At 47.5% G+C, this 23,338-nt stretch overlaps 1 protein-coding gene across 21 annotated transcripts in view; it reads right to left on the reverse strand.

Annotated features, from left to right (window-relative positions):
- ABLIM1 (actin binding LIM protein 1) overlaps positions 1–23,338 on the reverse strand; it is a 293,495-nt gene that overhangs the window by 71,916 nt on the left and 198,241 nt on the right. For all 21 annotated transcript variants that reach the window (XM_029932620.1, XM_029932624.1, XM_029932618.1 and 18 more), the window contains exon 6: positions 21,772–21,865. In XM_029932620.1, coding sequence (XP_029788480.1) covers positions 21,772–21,865 — 94 coding nt within the window. The remainder of the gene's footprint in view (positions 1–21,771; positions 21,866–23,338) is intronic.

The raw sequence follows: 23,338 nt of genomic DNA on the forward strand, positions 1-23,338 counted from the left end.
AGAAGACAGTTTCCTTCTGCTTCCTTTTCAGTTAGACCATCAGACATGCAAACGCTTTTCTCATTAGCTTCTCATTTTGCTAAACTCTGTAAGAAAATTCCTAGAAGCCCTGCAGTTCTGGCTGGTGGTTTTCGGCAGCTGATTTTAGATTTCTAAGTGACTGACAGCAGATGCCACCCCTGGCGCCCAGCCAGGCTGTCCTTGCTTGTGAGGATGAGAATAAGGCTTCTGCCCCTTTCCCCACAAACAGGAGGAAGAGCCTGACAAGGAAGAACACCGGTTTTCAGATAGAGAACACGGGAGCAGCTTGAAATGTGGTCTTCACAAAATATGTCCACCTGGAACTTCAGAAGGTAATCTTGCTTGGGAATAAGGGTGTTTGCAGATGCCATTAAGAAAAGGATCTTGCGATGAGGTCATCCTGGATACGGGTGGGCCCCAAATCCAGTGACAAGAGAAGGGGAGACAGAGGCAGAGATGCAGAGAGGAAGGCCAAAGATTGGAAAGATGTGTCCGCAAGCCAACGAATGGCCAGGACCGTTGGAGGCCATCAGAGGCTAGGAGAGAGCTGGGGATGGGAGAGCTCCATCAGAGCTTCTAGAAGGAACCAACACCTGCCTCCACCTTAATCTCAGCTGTCTGGCTCCCAGAACTGTGAGACAAGAAGTTTCTGTTGTTTTTGTTTTGTTTTCAATTTTTTTTAATGTTTATTTTTGAGGAAGAGAGAAAGACAGAGTGTGAGTGGGGAAAGGGCAGAGAGAAAGGGAGATGAGATACAGAATCTGAAGCTAAGAGACTCCAGTCTCTGAGCTGTTAGCACAGAGCCCGACATGGGGCTCAAACTCCTGGACCACGAGATCACGACCTGAGCCGAAGTCAGATGCTTAACTGACCGAGTCACTCAGGTGCCCCAAAGTTTCTGTTGTTTTAAGCCACCAGGTTTGTGGCACTCTGTTGCAGCAGCTCTGGGAAACGAACACAGGGCATCTCTAAATGCATAGACCTAAAGGCGGAGCAGAATGTGTGGCGTGGGTCTATCCTGCTCACGACTCACAGTCTACAGCATTACAAACCACTTGGATTTTTCAAGATATCACAGAAATCTCATAATCAATGACGATTCTAACTCTAAAACTTGCTCTGAACCCTTCATTGTTCTGCAAAACGATTTAATTAACTTACCACGTGGATAGGGTGCTGGGCTGGGAGTACCTTGGGTTAAAGCCATCCCCCCCATTAGAAAGGCTAACATGGAGTGTCACCAAACACACGGGTCCATGTGAAGCAAACAAGACCTCACCTTTGACCACTGGCCAGTACTTATTTACATGTATGTTTATTCTTTTGTATTGTTTGGTGGAAGGTAAAGATTGAGGCTACTATGTACCCCTTAAAAAGGAGTCATACACCGGTAAGCAGTGACTCTGAGCCACTGCCAAGAGAAGAAAAGGAAACTGTAGGAAAATATGCACAACGTGGTCATATTTGTATAAAAAAGAATGTATACCCTTCCATGTTTATCCGTGTGTGGGAAACAGGAGCAAAGCAAGGTACAGAACTATACATTCTGTGGGACCAAATGTATGTGACTAAACCCCATATTTGTATACATGTTGATGCCTGGCGAGGGAGAACAGACTAGACTCTGGACAACAGCCACCTCTGGGGAGTGGGGTTGGGGGTGAATGGAGGATGTTCACTTTTGCCTTATACCAGGGTTAGCAAACTGTGGCCTGTGGCTCACAACCTGCTTTAGTAAATGAAGCTTTATTGGAATGCATACTATTTACCTGGTGTCCGCGACTGCTTTGGCCTTACACAGCAGACCGAATTAGCTGAGACAGAAACGATATGGTCCACGAAGGTGAAAATCCTTACCCCCTGGCCCACTAAGGAAAGATCTCTTCTCAAACTGCTTTTCTATGTTAAAGGTAATTCCTGCTCAGAACAAGACTGCAAGGCCAAGTCTGGGACCCAGCCAACTGGGTTGCAGCTCATGTTGGTGTGAGTTCAGATTAGGCAAGGCCCTAATTACCAAACGGCTCTGATCTGGGAGTGGCACAGAGTCAACAACTAACCAGTCAGAAACTGCTTTCTAATACTCTCATTGCCCAGGAAGTTAAATTGCAAATCACAGGACATTTACTAGGGAGCATATCCGAAGCCAATATGCCACTTGAGAAACTGCTAAGAAGTCAAAGTGCCCCCAGCCTCGCTCGGGATGGTCAAAGGGCCAGTAGGTGGCTGTTCACTTTGCGATGGATAGAGAAGCTGGATGACCCACTGGGATTCACCCACAGATGCAGTACGCGCCACAGCTGAGCACTCAGCGGTCCTATCCAGGTGCTGAAGGGCCTTTGGAGTTTTGTCACATCCACGGGTTGCATGTGGGCACCACCTTCCTGCTTATCATGCCTCCCACTGAGGAAAAAGGGAACCAGCTGGGCTGGCCCAAACCTGGGTGATACTTGGTAATGCGCCAAGGAAAGCTTTGACGGACCAGCCCGATGAGGCTGCAGCCTCTGAGCTCCTAGAGCTGTCATCAGGACGTGTCCTGTGCTGGGAAATGCAGCTGTCAGACAACGAGGGACCCGCACCTGTCACACCAGCACAGGCTGCCTACGCTCCACCCGGAGACTCACACCACAGACGTGGAAACCTCTGGGTGTGAGCACGGTAAACGATTCCCACCTCAGCTCTACGTAGAGACCAGAGTTTTACCATCTTAGAACGGGCTTCGAGAATTACATTTCTATGTCAGCAAAGGCTTCTGATCTTGGCTTTGTACTTCAGCCGCGGAACTTCCTGGGGCCAACCCAACTCACAAAGACTGGTGTCGAGACGAGGAAAACCAGACAATTGGAAGCACTTGCTTATGTGAAAAATACAGAAGAAATGCTGATATTTTAAAAAAATTTTAGGCTTTTTCCTAATCATTTTCACAAAAATTTCTATTGATGGTGTTTTTCTCAATATAAGCTTTATGTTTTAAAGCTGAGGGAGATCAGTGTGATGTGGATAGCCAAGGAAGGGAAGGCGATTATCAGGGCTTCCCAGAGGGACCCCTCGGCTAGAGTACGCATTGTGACTCAATGGCAGCCGAAATTTTTACTGATAGATTTAGTTACATAAGAAAAATGGGAATTTAAACAACCAATCAAGTTGCCAGTTAAAATGAAGTGACATGATATGCAAGTTAGCCATCCTTAGAGATGAAGAAATAAGCTCATAGTAGGATATTTATATAAAATTATAGATATTATAAATAACATTTATAAGCTCAAACAATAAGGAAGAGAGAGAGAAGGTGAAGTCTTAGGTTTCCTTCATTTGGAAAATATGGCGGACCAGTGGGTCAGACACCTGCCGAGAAGACACAGGACATAGAATCGGGGCTTTGAAGCCAGACATCTTGGATTCAAATTCTGACCCTGCCAGGAATCACGTGTATCCCATCAGGCAGCGGCTCCGAGCCTCAGTTCTGTCATTTGCAAACCAAAGATGAGAGTGAAACTCATAGACTACCACGCCCAGAGTTGGCAAAAGGACTTGAATGAGACAGGTTTATAAAGTTACAAAGGCAATAAGGTTTATAATAGTAACTACAGCCATAACTGACCTTTATCAGAAACTTCTGTCCTCCAGGAGCTTACCCTGCAGAGCGGTGACTGACCCAGAAACAGTGCCTACAACAGGGTAATACTACGAAGTTATGCACCAAGCGGGGTGGGTGTTAGGGAGAAAGTTATCCAACACTACTATGCAGGAAAGTCAGAGAGACATCACAGAAGTGGGACACTTAGATTTAAAGAGGAGCAGCATTTACTAGGCAGATAGCCCTTCCTCCCACTATCCCTTCCCATTCACCCATCCACCTGCCCACTTATTGGGCACCTACCTTCTGTCAGATAATGTTATAGGTGCTGGGGATATGGCTGCACCTGTCAGGAAGTTTACAGTCTAGAAACAGGTGACAGACAGCAGACAGGTATACAAACAGAAGAATTTCAGATCATGGCGGTGGGGGTGTGGGGAGTGTCATGAAGAAAAAGCAGGTCCAGGGGTAGAAAGTGATCTGGAGGTTGGAGGTGAAGGCCGCTGCAGACAGGGTGGTCCGGGGGGCTTTTTAAGGAATGGCAGGCAGGTTGGATGAATAATGGGGACACCAAGACGTTGGTGGAGGATGTTTCAGGCGGAGGGACAACCTGAGATGGAGAGAGCAAGTGCCTGGGGGACAGAGAGGCGGCCAGGGGGGCTGGTGTGGATGAGGGGGACAGATGTAGGTGACCAGGAGCTTAATCACAGAGGGCTGGGTAAGCCGAGATAAGATTTTTCAATAGGTTTTCATAATTCTGAGGTTCAAGTCAAAATGAAATAGCCAGTCGATAACATTTTAGAAAATGCTTTCAAACTCTTTAAAAAACACAGAGGAAGCCTGGAAATCTACCCTCCCTCCCCCCTAGTCTTTAGAGCCTCAACTTTGTTATGTAAGAACCAACACCTTCTTTAATCTATTGCCAGAACCAGATACACTTTGCATCCTAAACAAGCTGCCAAAACAAAGCAGAAAGCCCGGCTTAAACTCTCTGCTAGAGGATGTTCTAAACTTTGCAGAACACATTTCTTTATCTTTCAAGTCTGTTTATTTGGACAAGGCCTACGGATATAAGCGGATATAAGCACGGATGCACGGAGCCAGCTGCAGAGAACCGAGACTAACAAAATGATTATTTAGCAGGAGGGAAAGATAAAAGCAGTCTTAAGTATAAGCAAACATTTCTGCTTCATCTAATGTTTATGAGCAAAACACGACCCCGATGCAAAGTAACGCTGAGGAGGACACAGGCACATACTTGCCCAAATTGCTCTGGGCTTGGTGAGCAAGAGGAGTGGCCGGTGTGCTTCCTTTTTTACTGGGGTCCCCTCTCCCCCAAGGCCACACCTTAAGCTTCTGGTAAGACTCGTTCTTGCTCATACGGACTCAAGGGCTTCTCTTAGAAAAGTAGAGCCGGGGTCAGTATACACACTGCTGCAAGAAGACCACCTTCAGGCTCCTTATCTCCCCCAGTCAAGCCACCTGCCTCATCTGGACACCCCATGTCCTGACAGCTGGTTCAGGAAATGGGGGCTCTTTGAGCAGAACCGGTCCGGTTTCCTAGGAGACACATCCCATCCTTGAAGACCTCAGGTTAGGATACACAGAGTACAGCAGGTAGATTTTTTTCATTTGTGATCTACAAGTTCTTTCTTTGGACTGGATAGTTTTCAACAAAGAGGCTGAGAATACCACGCCTTTGGATCAAACTTTGGTTATGCTTTTTAGGTCATCAAATCCATGTGGCAGCTTTAGCAGGTGGAATTTTTAAAAATAGCAGAAGCTGAATTTCTGGGCCTCATGAAGAAACATGTATAAAGCTCCCCCATTCCATATTCTATAATACACAGACCCACTTTCCCTGCATTCTTAAAAGATTCCGCTGGTGGTCCCTCAAACATTAAAAGCTGCTCTCATAGGGATTGGATTTATCCTTTTGAAAAAAATACAGACTATGTGAACACGGCACGTGAGCTTCTCACAGACCAAGCTGCTGGGTGGTCTTTCTATGGAAATCATTGACATTCACATGTGTATTCATCAACTACTGAGCAACCAACAGGGGTAGATACTGTGTCATATCCTGGAGATAAAGTGGACCTAAATTACTAGCATTCTCTGTGCTCATGGATCTCAGGTCTAGTAAATTGGAGGGAGGGGGCGTCGGTGAATTTTAATAATGAGAAAATGTTTCCAAGAGAGTACATGTGTATGATACATTGGCACCCCTAGGTGCAGGTAAAAGGAAGGTTTCAGAGATAAAAGGAAGGTTTGCTTTGGAATCGAAAAGCAGAAAACATCATTTGTTGATAATGCCATGGCCAGTCCAACCCTATCACCAAGAATGGAATCCAACTAGCAGAGGCATTTCCTGATATTTTCGGCCAATGCCAAGTGCTGCCCCCTACCCCAGCTGGGCTTTAGGGGACTGTGCCCCAGAGTAACCGGTCTCATCCTGTTTGAGTAGGAGCTCCAGGAAGTCTCGGTGCTCAATGCAACGTATCATGTTCTTGGAGAAACGCCATAAAAATATAACACGTATAATTTGTTTGTAAGAAAAGTATTTTATGAGGTTATGAACGTATACTTATGAAATCGAACACGGGTCTACCAAAAGAAGTAGAGTGGAACTATGGGAGATTTGCTGTTCAATATGTTTTGTATCAGTATTCGTTTACTGCAACTTCATTCATTTTGAAATCTGTTAACCTTTGGGAGTACACAGGCAGCAACCTACACTAAAGGTATAAGAAAAATTTTAAATGAAGGGTCACCTGGGGGCTCAGTCGGTTAAGCGCCCAGCTTTTGATTTTGGCTTAGGTCATGATCTCACGGTTTGTGAGTTTGACCCCAGCATCAGGCTCCGTGCTGACAGTATAGAGCCTGCTTGGGATTCTCTCTCCCTCTCTCTCTGCTCCTGTTCATGTGCACATGCTCGCTCTCGCTCTCTCTCTCTCTCAAGAATAAATAAACTTAAAAAATTTTTTTTTAATGAAAAGAAATTCCAGCCATGGACTTTACTGTTATCTTTGAGTAGGAAAAAAGCTGTGACTATTCTATTTCATCAACCAAAGAAACCTAATTTCTAGAAAACCAGAAGACTTGAGACCCATTGGAACAGAAGGGGAAAAGAAAGAGAAACAAAAGCGCTCAGCGGCAGGTTCCAAAAAAAAAAAAAAAAAACCCCAAATAGGTGTGCTCAGATTTACTCAACGCTCATATATCAAAAAACCTATATTTGCAGACTTGATAAGTTAGGGGTAATTATTTGCTTTATAAAGTGGGTGATTACATGGGATTCCTTTTCAGAAAATAGTGCATTCCTGGGATGCACTTAAAATGAGATTCACTTAAGAGAAGTCTGACTACTATGCAACCAAGGCAGTGTGTCTGACAAGGCCCATAAGGGATCACGAGGAGGGCGACCAGGAGAGGAAGAATATATATCCAGAACAGCGTTTAACCCCTGCTTCCCCGCCCAGCCCAGGATGTGGCTTCAAACAAAAGCAGAAGAAAATAAAAACCAACATGATCCGGGCAAAGTATCTGTCCTGTCACCCTTCGTTTGACCCAAGCACCCTCCCTCGGGGTCTGGCCTTTCTCTTCAAAGCCCTCTCTTCCTCTCCGCGGTAGCTGGCCTCCAGAGTGGTTTCTTTACGGCAGTGGTTCCACCGGCAGGCGCTTTTGCCCTGTGGGGAACGCTTGGCAACGTCTGGAGACACTCCTGGTTGTCACAGCTTGGGGGGAAGTGTATGGCCAGTAATGGGTCGAGGCCAGGGATGCTGCTAACCATTCCACAGGACCGTCCTCCACAACCAAGAATCATTCCATCCAAAATGGTGCTGAGGCTGAGGAACTCTGGTCTACAGAAGGCAAAATCATGATGGTCCCTCTGTAGGGTTGGGATGCAGGTACCGAGTAGTTTGGACTCTGCTGTCCTTTTAAATGAGCTAGTATTTAGTTGGAGGGGAAACCCCGCAGAACTCTTGTCCCAACACAATATTCCCTGAGTCTGTTGGATAAGGCTCTGATGGAAGAGTTAGACTCACTGACACAGAAAAATGCCTAAGCACCCACTTGAAAACATTTGGTCCAAACACACATTCAAAGAGCTCTAAGGAGAGGCTTGGCAAGGTGGCATACTTCGTCTTAAAAATCCTTCTCCAAAGTAATTTACACCAATGAGCCGTGGCAAATTCACCTATTCTCTAAGTACGTCGTGACTCAACAAGCCTTTTGATCCATTACAGAATGGCAACAATTATAGTTTAATGAGTTATTTTCACTTACTTGTCAGAACCTGTTTGGATAATCTAAATAACTTCACATCCTCTTAACATTCCTTGTGAGGCAGTCTTGGGCAAAAGAGGCTCAAATTTCTTTTCGATCCCCAAGCCCAGTTAAGTGATAGATTTGGCTGTAGAGTGACCACTCTCCTGTCGGGGTGTGGCTAGACTCTTTCTCTCCCCTTTTCCACAATCATAAATTGATGTCTTTCACAGTTAAGATTTTTCTTGCCTCATTCCTTCTTTAGAGCTAGCACAACATACTTTAAAACTTTTCCCTAAAAAAATAAACTTCAGAGCATGGTTTAATACACAGGAACACTATTTTCAGCCGAGAAAGAATCTCTAGGCTGCTTACATTTCGTGCTCAAAGATGGTGGGACAGGTCATGATTGAGCTTTTTCAATCTGTAGCCATAACAAAATAGGAATAATCCCCAACCATTTTGCTTCCTCACTTTCATTCACAGGGAACTCTTAAAGAAAAAAAATACCCACACATTTATAGTAACAGACAAATCTACTCAATTCTCTGTGCCACCAAATCGCCCAAACAGGATTCCAAACCCTTTCATCTCAAATATAAATTCCACAGAGTTCCACAAGCCACAGACAACCCCCCCCAAAATATCTGGAAACACTCCCCTTTCAATGGTGGGGGTAGTAGCCTGAAAAAACACACTGTTAATTCTCACATAACCTGCTTTTCCTGCTCTTTAGCGCTGTATCAATGAAAAAACGCTCTGTAGTTCATTTTGTATCACAAGAAAAACAAGAAGTTTAAGTAAAATGTATCTCAGGCCAATGCAAGTGGCTTCCGTCGCCAGCATCAAGCAGGGCCCATCTGTGGGAGCCTCCGGGTCTCTGTGGACGCACGGAAGCCAGGAACCGCGCGTCTGCCCTGCAAAGCAAAGGACGCCTGGTGCACTGCCTGCTTTACCTGACGCCAGGGTTTTTCTTCTGTTTCTGCTCCTTTGCTGCGCTGAGCTGGGAACGCCTCTGGGCTCCAAACTCAGAACACGGCAAGAGGCTTGCAAATGCCAGACCTCGGCCCCGACAGGCGGGGGGCTCCCTGCCCGCCCGGGTCACCTACGCGGGCTTCTCTCTAGGAAGCCAGGGGAAGGCGTACCGGCATCTCTCCAGAGACACCCGGAAAACAGAACAGACCGGGCCGGCGTTCTCACGCCTCCCTCCCTGCGCAGTCCTTGCTAGTTACACACACACCAGCAAACCACTACGGGCCAGTCCAAGTTCCCACGGAAAGGAGGGGGGAGCTCTTCTTAGTTTGAAGGCAGGTTGGGGGGAAAGTACCATTCCTTCACAGTCACTGAACTATTGCTGCAGCACAGATCTGACAGTGATTGTCCCTGAGACAGAGGCTTGTACTGAAACCAGCTCCGCAGGCTTTTGAAGTTTCTTTCTTGGGGCTGGGAGGAGGGGAAGGTGATCCACTGAACCCTGGGATCAAACAGCGGGCCACCTGCTCCCTCCAGTCGCTGCGCTGGAGGCCTGTATTCTGAACTCTACTTTGTGCAAACTGAGGGCAGCTTGATTTGGATTCCCATCGTTATTCAGAATTTTATTTTCGGGTTTTTTTTTTTTTTTTTTTGAGGGAAGTGTGACCAAAAAACAACCTTGCTTATCAAGCTCCTTTGATTCATAGTTTTGGTACACTTTGCATTGTGCTTTCTCTCTTTGGAAGACAAAAAAAATCAATAGATACCTTCTATATTCCAGGTAGTCTGTACACATAACCTCCCCGCCAACTAAGCCATTCTGCGGAAATTCCGATGAGCCAGTGACAGAAGGTGAAGCTACAGGCCGTTCATATATGTGAACAGAGAGAAGGAGCCAGAAACCTCCCACCGTGAGAGCACAGCACTTCTTAGGTACCCCTCCCTCAGGACGAGGCCTGAATTCTGTTCCAACTCTTGTCGTTTTCAATGCGACTGAAGTAATTTAGGGAAATTTTTCATGGAGATTATTTGCCCATAAAATCAGCCAGAAAAAGACCCCTTGGGTATGTGTGGAATCTCTCTAAGCTGGTTTGGAGGCAATTCCAAACATTGTTCAAGAAATGTAAGGTTTTTAGCCATGAAACGGTGCTTCTAAAATGAAGAGGAAGCTACTGGATTTCCCATTATAATAATTAGAGAGCGTTTTTTAGTGCATTTTTCTTTCAAGGAGCAAAAGACTCCAGGAATGTGTCTTCACCATACCCTTGTAGGGCCAGTTTCTCCCCGTGGGATTTGTTGCTGCCCTACCACGTGCTTCCCTCTCCTCCCCCTCCACCCCAGAACCACCCAGAGCAGGGCATGTTAACATGCAGATTCCTGGGCCCGAGCCTGGGTCCCCGGAATCAGAATTTCTGAGTGAGGCCTGGGCATCCACACTTTACACCAGGAATCCAGGTGATTCTTAAGCACAATGGTTTTAGGATCCTCGCCTTAAAACCCTGGCAGTCAGGGACTATACCTTGTACTTCTGTGCCCCAGAACTTCGTCCGTGTTTGGGACATCGGCAGTCGACTGTTTGCCTGAGGACTGAAAAGCTCCTCCTCGCAAAGGCAAAGGGGAAACTCACTTGGGTTCTCAGTCATGGCTAGAAGTACCGGGGCATCAGAAGTGGGAGCACTGATCCCGATATTTTCTTTCTACTGTCCTATATTTAGAGTATCGGTCCCTCTTTCAGATTTTACTTAACTACCCCTCTCTCTTACGGGACAGGGAAAAAGAAGATGTTTCGTCTTCCAATTTGCCAAGCTGATTTCCAAATTTGTGAGTTTCCAAGTAAAAAGGGCCCAAGATAATCACCATGTGGAGTCAACGGGTTTGGGAAGTCTGCCTGGTTGGACAGCCCTTGTTGAGCGCTAATGTGAAGGCTTTCCTGTTGACTTACGTCTTGTCCATACATATGGATGTGATTTGGGAAAGAAAATAAAGAATCAAGACTCAAAGGAAGAGCATAGGGATCTATTTGAGGTGATTCCAGATTCTCTCCATGTCTCCAAGAAGCCTACAGTTTTGAGTTTGGCTGCAGAGCCCTGCAATAGGTAGTTTATAAATAGTTTTCATTTGTAAGGCCACTCCAAAGTGTCCTTTTGGGGGAGGAATTACTGTACCGGTTCGTTTCCGCTGGGCTGCATGGGCCCCAGCCCTAACCCTCACTTCCTGATTCACTGGCAAGCCCTAAGCAGGTCCATCTGCTGGAATTGGCATGACATCCCTCACAAGGTGGGAAGCCGTGAGGTCCAGGAAGCAAGCACGTTCAGGTGGAAAACAGAAGAGAAGCAAGCCTGTTCCCAACAGGACAGACAGGAGGGCAGCCTTGCTGCTTGGGGCCAAATGTTTCCATGTGCCCCGGAGCACTCATCTCCTGGGCTTCATGGCAAATTTCACATCCGTCCTTAGACAAAGCTATGCCCAGTATGGAAGCTGTACCAGTGACTTTTGGATGGTGCCATTTTTCAGTGTATGCCCCCAAGTTCAATGCTCACTGCGAGAGGCCTTGTCGACAAAAGCACTAGGACAAACTAGAGCAGAGGTAGCTTGAAATGTCACCTTTTGTCTGAATTGCCATGAATCCGGAAGCTAGAGAAGATGGATTGAGACCCAAAGGACTGTTGTAATGCCCACCGGGGGCACAGCCCAGCCTCCAGGGGAAAGGGTGTAGAGAGCCACTGGGCCCCCTTGCCATCCGCCATTGGCCAGATAGGCAGATCCATGGGGACGGCAAGCATTTTCTAATGGGGATGATCTTTCAGGTGGGCAGTGGGTCCAGGTGAGCCCAAAAAAGCCAGTTGTCATCGTAATCAAAGTAAAGTAATGCTAGGCTGTAATGGAAAGTATTTTTTTAAATTTGTTAAAATTTATAACCTGACTACTTACAAAAAATGATTTGAAATAGAAAATAGCCTATGAAACCAAGCAGTAAAATCAAATCATACATTTAAGCCAGAGAAATAAAGCTAGAAAAAAACTGACCTAAGACTTCAGTAATAACAGCAAATGGACATGAATTTCCCACTTGCCCTGGTGTATAACTACCCATGCCTCAAAATCTAAAGCTGACTGCTTTTCTACTAGGTGACAGGAATTTCTTTAAAACCCAGGGCATTCACTGAGTGTGCCTCTTCCGTGGCCCTCACAGCACTGCGGGTCCCCATTTATCTTTTGTGTACTGATACACTTTGCCCAAGATGATACTCTTTTTCTCCTCCACCAAGAGAAGGTCACAGAAATTACCTTGGCATTCACTGCAGGTCACCTGTGTAGGGTAGGTGAGACACCTTGGAATCAATCACTTAGAAGAAAGGTTATGATCATCCTTTGGGTTAAGAGGGATAAAAGAAACCGTGACCAGTGTGGGGGATGGGAGCAGGTCACGTGGGCACGATGGGGGCACAGAGCAACAGCTGGAGCTCTGGGTCTGTGAGAGAGCAGACACATGAGCGCCTCTGAGGCCCAGGAAGGGTCCTGGAGAGTAGAAAGGACAACTCTGAGCGGTCCTCACCTCTGTCCCCAGAACACCGGCCAGACCAGGAGACTCATCCCCTCACACAGCTGGACAGTAACCTGCCTAGGAAAGCTGTCTCTCAGCTGTCGGATCCTAATCATTTCTCAAGTTCAATACCACCAATGACAATCGTCCTCAGACTCTGAAGATGCTGTAACAGCTGAGGGCACTTGAGTGCTGGAGGGTTGCCGGGACGCCACAGGGGATATAGTTTTAGACTTGAACGCCCTCTTACTTTTAGAGATGCGCATTTCATCTGTCTGAGAACAAGTCCTAACTCCTAACATCTGTGGCCCCCAGTGTTGGGCCAGCGGCACAACCTCAATACTGCTTGTCCGCTTCTCTGCAAGAGGTACATTTCGCCACTTGGTTCAACTGTCACTCGCTCCCACCCCACCCCCACGCACATTTCACCAGCAATAAGCTAAACTCTCGGAAGTTATCACTGAAACACAAAACAATGAACTCAAAATACAAATTCTTTTCAAAATGTCATTTCCGGATAAGGAAGCCCTTCCATTTGTGCTGACAGGAAATGGGGTGATTTTTTTCATAAATATCGAAACTTTACTGCCTGTGTTACCCTAGTAACACACTTCCTTTCGTCACTGATGTAGGAGAAAGAGGATAACTTTGGGTGAATCAGATGCGTTTTCCTCAAATCATCTGTTGTGTCAATGTGCTTATGCCCTTCTGGGCCAATTCCAAATCTGTTGACAATGGAGGGAACAAAATTTTGGCACCAAAGTTATTCTTTGCAAATAAGCATACACCATACGTTGAATTTAAACTTGAGGTCGCTCTCCTGTACCAGGAAGATTCTGTATTAACCTAGTCTTACTTTGTCATCACGGGCATATTTCTGTGCAATGGCAGCCCGTGGCCATGCACGAGAACAAGTCTGAGTGCTCAGGAAGGGGAAAGACCTCGCATACAGCGGTGCAAGAAGACAGTTATTGACTCGAATCCCCGACTCCTGCCCTTTACCCACTGTTCTTCTACATAGTAAGTTAAATTGGCAAAGACTGGAAGGAAGGAGGAGAGAGAGGGAAGGAAGGGACCTTCCCTGACTACTCCCGCGGTTTTGCCTGCCTTCTCTTTTCCAAATCCTCCAGCCCCAAGACGCAGTGATTAGTGTTCTCATTTCACAGAGAAGGAAACAGAGCAACAGGATTCCAGCTCCCTATCACCTTGGATGTCTCTGCACAGACAGACGTACCTGTATATATGCACGGACATACATATTTAAGTTGGGGCATTATCCACATACTTTAACCATCATCCTTTGAAAAGTATATAATTCAATGGGTTTGAGTCTATTCAGAGTTGCCCAACCATCACCACTATCTACTTCAGACTGTCTTCATCAACCCCCACACAGAAACCCCGTACCCGCAGCCATTTCTCTGTTCTCCCCATTCCCCCGGCAACCACAAATCTACTCCATTGCTGTGGGTTTGCCTAGTCTAGATGTTTCATATAGATGGAATCATATACATGAGGTTTTCTATGCTTGGCTCCTTGCACTTGGCGTCATGTTTCCAAGGCTCATCCCTGGGGCAGCAGTGCTGTTGGCCCTTTTTACCACTGGATAATATTCTGTTGTGTGGATGTACCACATTTTCCTTAATTCATATATGAAATGAGGCCATTTCTATAGTTTATTGTTAAGCTCAAGTTTATCGTTAAGTTTTAAATTCAGAAAGATGACTAGTGTCCCTATATTGGTCCTGCTTCAAAGGATCTTCTTGTCTGTCTACTGAGCTCTGGAGAGTTCTAGGCTAGAGCTCTTTGAGGAGCTAACCTGAGACAGCTTCATCCATCTAAACTATTATGCTGTACTATGCTATTCTCCATGGACCATGCCAGGTGCCCTCGGGGAGCCTATGACTGATTAAAGGAAACAAGATGCTATGCGGTATGACTGCATAGACGAGACACTGGGAGCCATGACTGCATAGACGAGACACTGGGAGCCATGACTCCATAGACAAAACACTGGGAGCCATGACTGCATAGATGAGACACTGGGAGCTGTGACTGCAGAGACGGACACTGGGAGCTACGACTGCCCAGAAGTACAATAGACCCCATGAGAGGGGTCACTGACTTTCAGTGACATTTCTCACTGGTAAAAAAGTAAAGCAAACAAGCAGCAAATGTTTATCATCCTGAAAATATGTATAACAGGGCTACTATGAGACAGACTTTCTCCATTTCACCAGGAATGACAAATTTTGGTCCTTCGGCAGGTTATATTGGGAAGCAAATTAATTACTCATGTTCTGCAATGGTTCCTGCCAGGTGGTTCATGAAGCAGTGTGTGTGTTCCTATCTTCTGAGAACTAACAGACTTGGCTTTTAATCGTGGTCTGTTACTAATTAGCCCCCAAGTTGCTGGCGCTCAGTAGCCTCATCTATAAATGGAGGTCAGCAGTAACTGCCTTGACCATTTTACAGGACTGTTGTGAGAATTAAGTATTTATGAGATCATTTGCAAGTGTTAAAAATATTATATAAGCAGTACCTGGGGTGGCTCAGTCAGTTAAGCATCTGACTTCGGCTCAGGTCATGGTCTCACAGTTCCTGGGTTTGAGCCTCGCATCAGGCTCTGTGCTGACAGCTTGGAGCCTAGAGCCTGCTTCCAATTCTGTGTCTCCCTCTCTCTCTCTGCCCCTCCCCCCCTCAAAAATAAAATAAACATTTAAAAAATCCTTTACAAATATTACATAAAAGTGAGATATTGTGGTGTTTCACTGTCCCCCTGGGACATGGACCATCTCAACCAAGACTACCAAGATTCCCTGATCCTTTTGCTCTCACTAATCCTCCCGAACGTTTGGGTTCAGAGTTAAGGGGAAGAAAGCATGAATTCCTTTGGGCACAGTGGGAAAGAAAAGGATGCACTCAGTTTTCGGTGTGGATGTGAGTCACCTCTCTTGCTTTGCATGTATGTGAAATCCACCAAGTAAGGAAGGAGGGAGTTGGCATTTCAGTCTCTCTTTTGCAAATTACATCTCTGGCGGTGACAGACAGACCATCTATCATGCAGGTGCCACAGAATAACTGCGTTTCTTCTCACCAGATGCCGGGTTAGCCCAGAACAAGACCGGCCCCTGCTTCTGGCTATTACAGCATAACATGCCTCAAATACTTGCACTGAAAGTTAAGATGGGGCTGAGGGCCTTCAATTTATAACATGAATTAGTTTCACAGGAACATTATAAACATTTATTCCTGGGCTTTATGAAAAAGCAGTCAAAAAGTTAAACAAAAAAAGCCACTTGTTTTTTAATCCCTAGGAGAACCAAGGAAAAAGGGTTTGGCTGAATCACATTGTGGTTCCATTTCCTTCACCGCAGGAGTTCAGCAGGAGAGGTTGAAAGCAAGTCTAAGTCCTGTCCTTTTGTTTGTCCATCATTCCCAAGCTAACAGATAAGACACAACAGTGGCACTGAGGAGGTAGAAACTCAAGGGCATTAAAGGGTCTCAGGCTGCATGCGAGGGTGTCTCCACTTGTCCCCAGACGCCCAAATAGCACGGTAAACACCACGCCACATCAAGACAAGTGCCACCAGCCTTTGTGGAAAGAAAGGCACTCAGGGCGGAGAACGGATTTTCTGGGTGTGTGACATGGGGAAGGAGGGAAAGGATATGAGACCTAAGCAAGGAAAACAGAGCCCTGCCTTCCTCCTCTGAGTAAGAACGCAGACAACACAACTTTGCTTTGTCCCCGAGAGAAGAGCTGCAAGAGGAAGGCTCCCGGGTGGCGGGTGGCTGGGGGGTGGCGGTGGCCTGTGGCCTGGCAGGTGCCTGCTCGGGGAGCCATCTGCAGAGGGAGCCAAGCTCCCCAGGGATGCACACATTAGCCTTGAGGGGATCAGTGGAGTGGCTGGGTAAACCCCGAGGGGGAGGGAACTGTGCAAGAGAGCAGAGAGAGCAAAGCTCACCCTTGGTTTGCTGATAGAACAGCCAAGGACCAGGGGAGGGCACATGGGACAAACAAACCCTTTTCCTTTATCTTCGACACTTCTGTTTCCAGTCTGACAATTTCCTTCCTTCCTTCCTCCCTCCCTTCCTTCCCCAGTGCTGCCTTCATTTTGGAACTACTTTGTTGCCGTTTTCTTGCTTTATGAAGTTGGCAGGTAACAATGTTCCGATACCCAGGAAAGGGATTTTGCTGGAATAAGAGATCTCTGAGAGCCATTCACCAAAAACGGAAGGAAATTCACATCAAAGGAATGCCAGCCATCTACTGACATCTGTGACTGAAGTCCGAAGTCTTGTGTGGCTTCCTGCACCATGAGTCTGCTAAAGCAGGAGCAGGGGAGAGAAGCAGTCACGGGTGGGAAGTAAGAGAAGGAGGAAGGTTGCCTCAGGGAAGAGTTTAGAGGTACAGATGGATAGCAGGCTATTGGCAAACTTTAGTATTTCACACTAGTTTGATTCTGGACTTAATTAGAAGGCAGGTTATAAACAACTTTAGAATGCTCCTGAATTTATAGGTTAATTAGCATAAGCTTTTAAAGATGTGCCATTTATATCAAGACCTCTCAAAAAAGAGACTCATGTTGCTGAAAACAAATTTGAAAGCCAGCTGATGATAAAGAAAGCTACAATCTGAGTGTATGCTACATGCCAGTTTCCAGGAAAATCTCTCCAGAAGAAAGAACTGCTCACTCTGAGTCCTTAGACCAAAGACATGAGAATTACAGAACTTGGATCCTAGGGGCCAAAGAAACTTGGAGTCAAGCAGTCCCAGGCTTGGATTTACATATATATATTTTAATGCTTGTATTGGAAACTGAGGCTCAAAGAAGTTGAGAGACTTGCCTAGCAGTTGGTAGTTTCAGAGCAGGAGTCAATCCCTGTTTCTGTATCACGTGGAGCCCTTTTCACTAAAACACACAAGGGCTCCCTACCCAGCCTGTAAAGTCGATGTGATCGGTAGGGTTTATGGCTATTAAAGGAATAACAGAGGGAGATAGAATTTTAGAGCAGGGTGGAGTTTTGGAGGTAACATGCCTCTCTCTTTACTAGTGAAATAAAAACAGTCCCAATGACCTGTCCAAAATTACTCAGAAATTAGTGACATAGCTGAGCCTGGACCTTCTTGATCATTTCCCAGTGACCTCGCTCCTTCTCGAAGCTTCCTTGGGCATCTGGCGGCATCTCAGGCGAAACCACCCAGAGAAGAGGCTGTAGAGCGCCTCCGGTACTTAGTGGGAGTCCCTGGAGGACACCTGTATACATTTGCAGCTTTACTGGAGTGGGTTTGAAGGGTGGCCCATAAAATCTCTGGAGCCTGTGAATGTTTGGGGAAGGGGTCTTTGGAGATGTAATAACTAAGCTAAGGATCTTGAGACGAGATCATACTGGATTATCTGGGTGAGCCCTAAATCCAATGACATGTGTCCTTCCAAGAGCAAAGCAGAGGGTGGGTTGATATAGAGAGAAGGCACAGAGGGAAGGTCATGTGAAGATGAAGGCAGAGACCAGGGTCATGCCACAGGCCACCACAAGGAAGAGCTTCCTCTGAATCTCTGGAGGGAGCGTGGCCCTGCCGGCACCTCAATTTTGGACTTCTGGCCTCTAGAACACTGGGTGTGAGCGAAGAAGTTTCTAAGACACCACGGTTGGAGCAGATGCAAGAAACGAATATATTTACAATCTTTATGGATAAAAACAATCAGAAAAAAAACAACAACAAAAAATAAGGATCACAGATGGACAAGCAAACTGTGGTATATCCATATAATGGAATATCACTTAGTCATAATGGAAGGAAATTCCGGCACTTGCTACAACTTGGGTGAATCTTGAGGACATTGTGCAAAATAACATAAGCCAGTCACACCCACAAAACCTCTGCACACTGTAGGATTCCACCTCTATGAGGTGCCTGAAGTTGTCAGATTTCATCCTGAAAATAGGATGGTGTTGTCAGGGCAGGAGGAGGAGAGGGGAGCGGGGGGGGGGGGGTTTGGTGTTAAGTACAGTGTTTCGATTTTACAAGCTGTAAAGCATCATGGAGGTAAATGGCGGTTGTGGTTGCACAAAATTATGGATACATTTAATACCACTGAAATGTACACTTAAAAATGATGAAGATGGTAAATTTCATGTTATGTGCCTTGTAGCACATTTTTAAAATCGAGGGGGGAGAAAACCCAAAAAGGCAAGGATCACAGCATTTACAAATTCACAATCGTCATGTCGCAACAATGGGGTCTGAGAAGGAAGGCGGAGAGACCGGTCCTGTTTTACATCGGTAACGAAGCCAAGCTGACTCAGAAGCAGTCACGTGCCAGGGCGCTACACGGGCTGGACATTTTTCTAGATCACACCCATCGGAGGAGGTCAGTACACACACTGGGTGGGTCTTGATTCTCTCATGAAGCCAGTGAGAACGACTCCCAGAAGTCCCGAATCTGGAGGCACTGTGTGGAAAGCCTCCACGGCTTCCACCTTCCAGAAGGCCCTCGCTGAAACCCGAGGCCAAACTGGTGGGGCGCTCTCACAGCCACAGCCAACACCCACTCCAGGGAGGAGCTGGAGGAAGCAGATGTTCCTTCAAAATGGCATGTTCCTGGATCTAGTTTATTTTACATATCCCTTCTCACAGCTGTTGAACTGAGTCTGAGGTCATTGACACCCCCCCCCCTGCCGACTGCCTCAGCGCTTTTGGGGAAACACAGTTGCATATGTGGACTGAGACAGCCGTTTCGATCCGCGCCTTTGATAAACGTGGCTCAAATTTGGAGGCTACGCTCGGTGTCTTCCCACCGCTTTTCCTACAGCTGAACATCTGCGCGATGGTTCTGATAATTTATTATTATTGCTTTTAAATGCAATTTCCCAAGTGCTCCCAACTCCACAGGTTTATTTCAGTCCTGCACAGAACACACTTGGGAACTCCTAAGGAAATGCTGGGGGCCCCTCCCCTAGGCCTCCGGGGAGGGACAAGGACATGTTCAGGGAACAGGTGGGGAGCACATATCCACTGCACTTTGGCCCTTGTGATCTGACCACCTGGACTTCATGTTGCACTTTGGACAGGTCACAACGTCTTCTCCAAGAGCTTTCCTGCAATGTAGGGCAGGGAGGGCCAAAACTCGGCACTGACCATGCTTAGGCAGACGATTATTTCTTTTTAATGTTTACTTATTATTTTTGAGAGACAGAGTGTGAGCAGGGGAAGGGCAGAGAGAGAAGGAGACACAGAATCTGAAGCAGGCTCCAGGCTCTGAGCTAGCTGTCAGCACAGAGCCCGACTTGGGGCTCAAACTCATGAACCCTGAGATCATGACTTGAGCCAAAGTTGGATGCTCAACCAACTGAGCCACCTAGGCACCCCTTGGGCGGACAATTAAAACCACTGTTGGAAAGGCCATGGAAACTCCTCTTGACCCCCCCCCAACTATATGGGAGGGTGGCCCCTCCTCTTAGGTTTCCCTCCCATTGTTTTGTGCCCCGAGTTCTACAGTGTCTCCTAGCGGGCTTCCCTGTCTGCGGCCATCTCGGACAGGCATGACGCTGTGCGTTTACCGCCTCTGACTCGTTCCAAACCATTTCATACCTCCAGGTGGGTACCAACAAGCTCCCCTTCTTTTCCCCTCCCCCATCTCCAGGCCACCACCGATCTGTTCTCGGTCTCTATGGATTTACCTATTCTAGATATTTCATCTACGTGGACACAAACCATATGTAGCCTTTTGTGTCTGGCTTTGTTCACTTAGCATCATGCTTTCAAGGTCCATCCGTGTTGTAACAGGTATCAAAACCCCTTCTGTTTTAAGGCTGAATATTGTTCCTTGTCTGTATATACTACATGCTGTTGGTCCAGTCATCCCCGCATGGACGCTGGGTTGTTTCCACCTTCTGGCTGTTGTGAACAGAGCCGCTACAGACGTGGTTTTATGAGTATCTGGGGATTCCCACGCATCCTTTATACAGCAACGTAATCCAATCATGTTCAGCTCCAGCTACAACCGCTCCAGTGGCTTCCGCCATTCTTAGGAAGAAGCCCAAATTCCCGACTAGGCCACTGGAGGTCCTCTTGCTCTGGCCTCTCCCACTCCTCTAGCATCATCTCTCACACCTGTGCTCCTGCCCATCTGACTTTTTGTTTCACGCCCTGCTGTGCCTGTCCTTGCCTCTGGGCCTTTAGGGAGGCTGTTCCCTCTTCCTGGAACACCCTTCCCCTGGGTAAAAGGCAAGTGCACGTAACACTCACTTCCTTATCGCCCAAATCCAATGAGCTATACTAGGTCCTGGCATAGAGCCAATGCCGGTCCCTCAGTGTTTCCTGGAAAGCAAGGCCTGCCCCCGGCCCCTCCCCCCCTCCCCCCGGAGCCTGCTGTGGGATTAGGAAAGCTAAACCAGACCTTGCTGTGCAATCCCACAGAGGCTGCTCAGAGACATGGGGGCCTCTCAGTTTTCTGTCTCTGAAACACCGTGCTGGGAGGTCTGAATGTGGTCATGTGGACCTGGTGCTCTGGTGTCTGTCGCGGCCAAAGGACCAGTTGGTGGCCTTCCCAGCTGCTAGGTGTCCTGACTTACCTCTGCCCAGGGCACATTCTCCACCCTGAAATGTGCGATGGGTACGAGGCAATCCTTTCTTTTTTATCAGATTGGGTGAACACCCCACAGGCCTGTAAGAAGTGGGGCAGGGACTCCCCCTCAACTCCAGCCCGATTCCACAGGACGGGCTCCGCTCAGCCCAGGGCAGCAGCCGGGGTGGGGGACCGCTGCTGAGAAAGCGGAAGCAGGCAGTCACACCTGACCCCGCCAGGCCCTGGTTCGGCCCGAGCCGCGGGGAGTTCTGGGTCACACAGGATGTGGTTTTCTAAGGGTGGGGAGGTGTGGGCCTTCACTTCTCACCCACCCTTTCTTTTCCGGGCTTCGGGTTCTGAGCCCTCGCTCCCTGAGTTCATGCACTCTCACATGCACGTGCGCACACACACACACACACACACTCCATGTACAAGCACACACACACACACACACACACACACGCACAGTCCACACACTGACACACAGGCACGCATGTGGCTCAACACGCTCTGTTTCCCAGTTTCTGACTTCTAGAAATAAAAAGAGTCTAATGGACCTCTTCCTTCTCCCTAGTTCCTAAGAGTCCTTTTATCACTGTTGACAAATTGCCCATCACTCCGACTTCCACATGAACATTCAGTAGAAACAGATGGTAAAGACAACACGTGTCAAACCTCGAAGAGGTCAGTCAGCTACTACTGCTTTCTCTCCTCCACGGGTGAAAAAACAACAACAAAAACGAACGAGAGCCTCTCTTGTGGTCCTGCCGACCTCTGCGGAAGACGACGGCAGCTCTGAAGGGAGCCCGTGTGTCACTCACCTCCAGGACTTTGCCTGTGATGAACTGGTGACAGGCCTCACATTTCACCCCGAAGAGCCCCTGGTAGTCCTTCTCACAGTACGGAGCGCCGTCCCTGCAACGAGAGTTCGGCTCCTGAGAGGGGGCGAGGGAAGCCCCCAGACCCGCATTTCCCAGAGGCCCTTTCCACGGAAGGGGGAGAAGAAGTGATTCTCTCCCACGCGGCATGCACACGCCTGGAGGTCTGGTCAGGCGTGATCAAGGCGCGGGAGCCCACACGAGGCGGAGGGAGGGCTGCAGTTCCCTGGCCTTCATGGGAGTAACGGCCCGCTCACCACGCGATGGCCGCGCCGCCTCCCTGTGGTCTCAGACCCAACTAGCAAAACGTGGGCACCACTGTCTTTCACCCCCAGGCCAGATGGGCTTCCAGTGTGGTGTCAGTGCGCCCCCTCACCCCTCACCCCCACCTCCTGGGTGCACATGCCAGAGCCTGGGACGCCATGTCCTCAGCCCTCGGGGGGCCCCAGGGGCACGGGGCCTTCTCCCCCAGCCTCTCCAACCCTCCTTATCCATCTACCTCAGAGCACAGGAAAAACAGTTTTCCATGCAAGCCGTTCAGAAGCACCACTGTAGACATCCCAATGACCTACTCCTGCCCTGCTTTCCATGTTCATTTACTAGCCAGGCGTTTTTCTTTCTCGAAGCATTTTCCTTCTGATACAGGTGTTTTGTCTTCACCCAGGACTACAGAATTAGATTTCTAGGTAGAGGGGCCCATGCTACTTTTTTGTTTGTTTCACTGCATTCTTTTTTTTTTTTAATTTTTAATGTTTATTTACTTTTGAGAGAGAGAGAGCGAGCAAGAGAGAGCGCACACGCAGGGGAGGGGCAGAGAGAGAAGGAGACACAGAATCTGACGCAGGCTCTAGGCTCTGAGCTGTCAGCACAGAGCCCGATGCAGGGCTTAAACTCACAGACCACGAGATCATGACCTGAGCCGAAGTTGGACGCTTAACCAACTGAGCTACCCAGGTGCCCAATTCACTGTCTTCTTAAATTCACTTACGTTTTTTTTTTTTTTGAAGAGGCTGATATATATTTACTGGTTGGAGAACATTTTTTATAGCATAGAAAGGTTTGCTTATTGAAGAAATGACATTTTTCCTCTTTGCCATTGGACTCCCACACTCATTTGTTCCTCGTTAACTCAAAAGGCAGCCATTGTAGGGGCACCTGGGTGGCTCAGTCAGTTGAGCATCCGACTCTTAATTTCGGCTCAGGTCATGAGCTCATGGTTTGTGGGATCTAGCCCCGTGTCGAGCTCCATGCTGACAATGTGGAGCCTGCTTGGGATTCTTTTCTCCCTCTCTCTGCCCCTCCCCTGCTCTGCTCGCACTCAAAATAAATTTTAAAAACTTTAAAAAAAGGGCAACCCTCACACCACTCAGAGTGGCTAAAATGAACAAATCAAGAGTCTATAGATGCTGGCGAGGGTGTGGAGAAACGGGCACCCTCCTACATGGTTGGTGGGAATGTAAACTGGTGCAGCCGCTCTGGAAAACAGGGTGGAGGTTCCTCAAAAAACTAT

The sequence above is a fragment of the Suricata suricatta genome, chromosome 2, assembly GCF_006229205.1.
Source record: "Suricata suricatta isolate VVHF042 chromosome 2, meerkat_22Aug2017_6uvM2_HiC, whole genome shotgun sequence".
NCBI lineage: Eukaryota > Metazoa > Chordata > Mammalia > Carnivora > Herpestidae > Suricata > Suricata suricatta.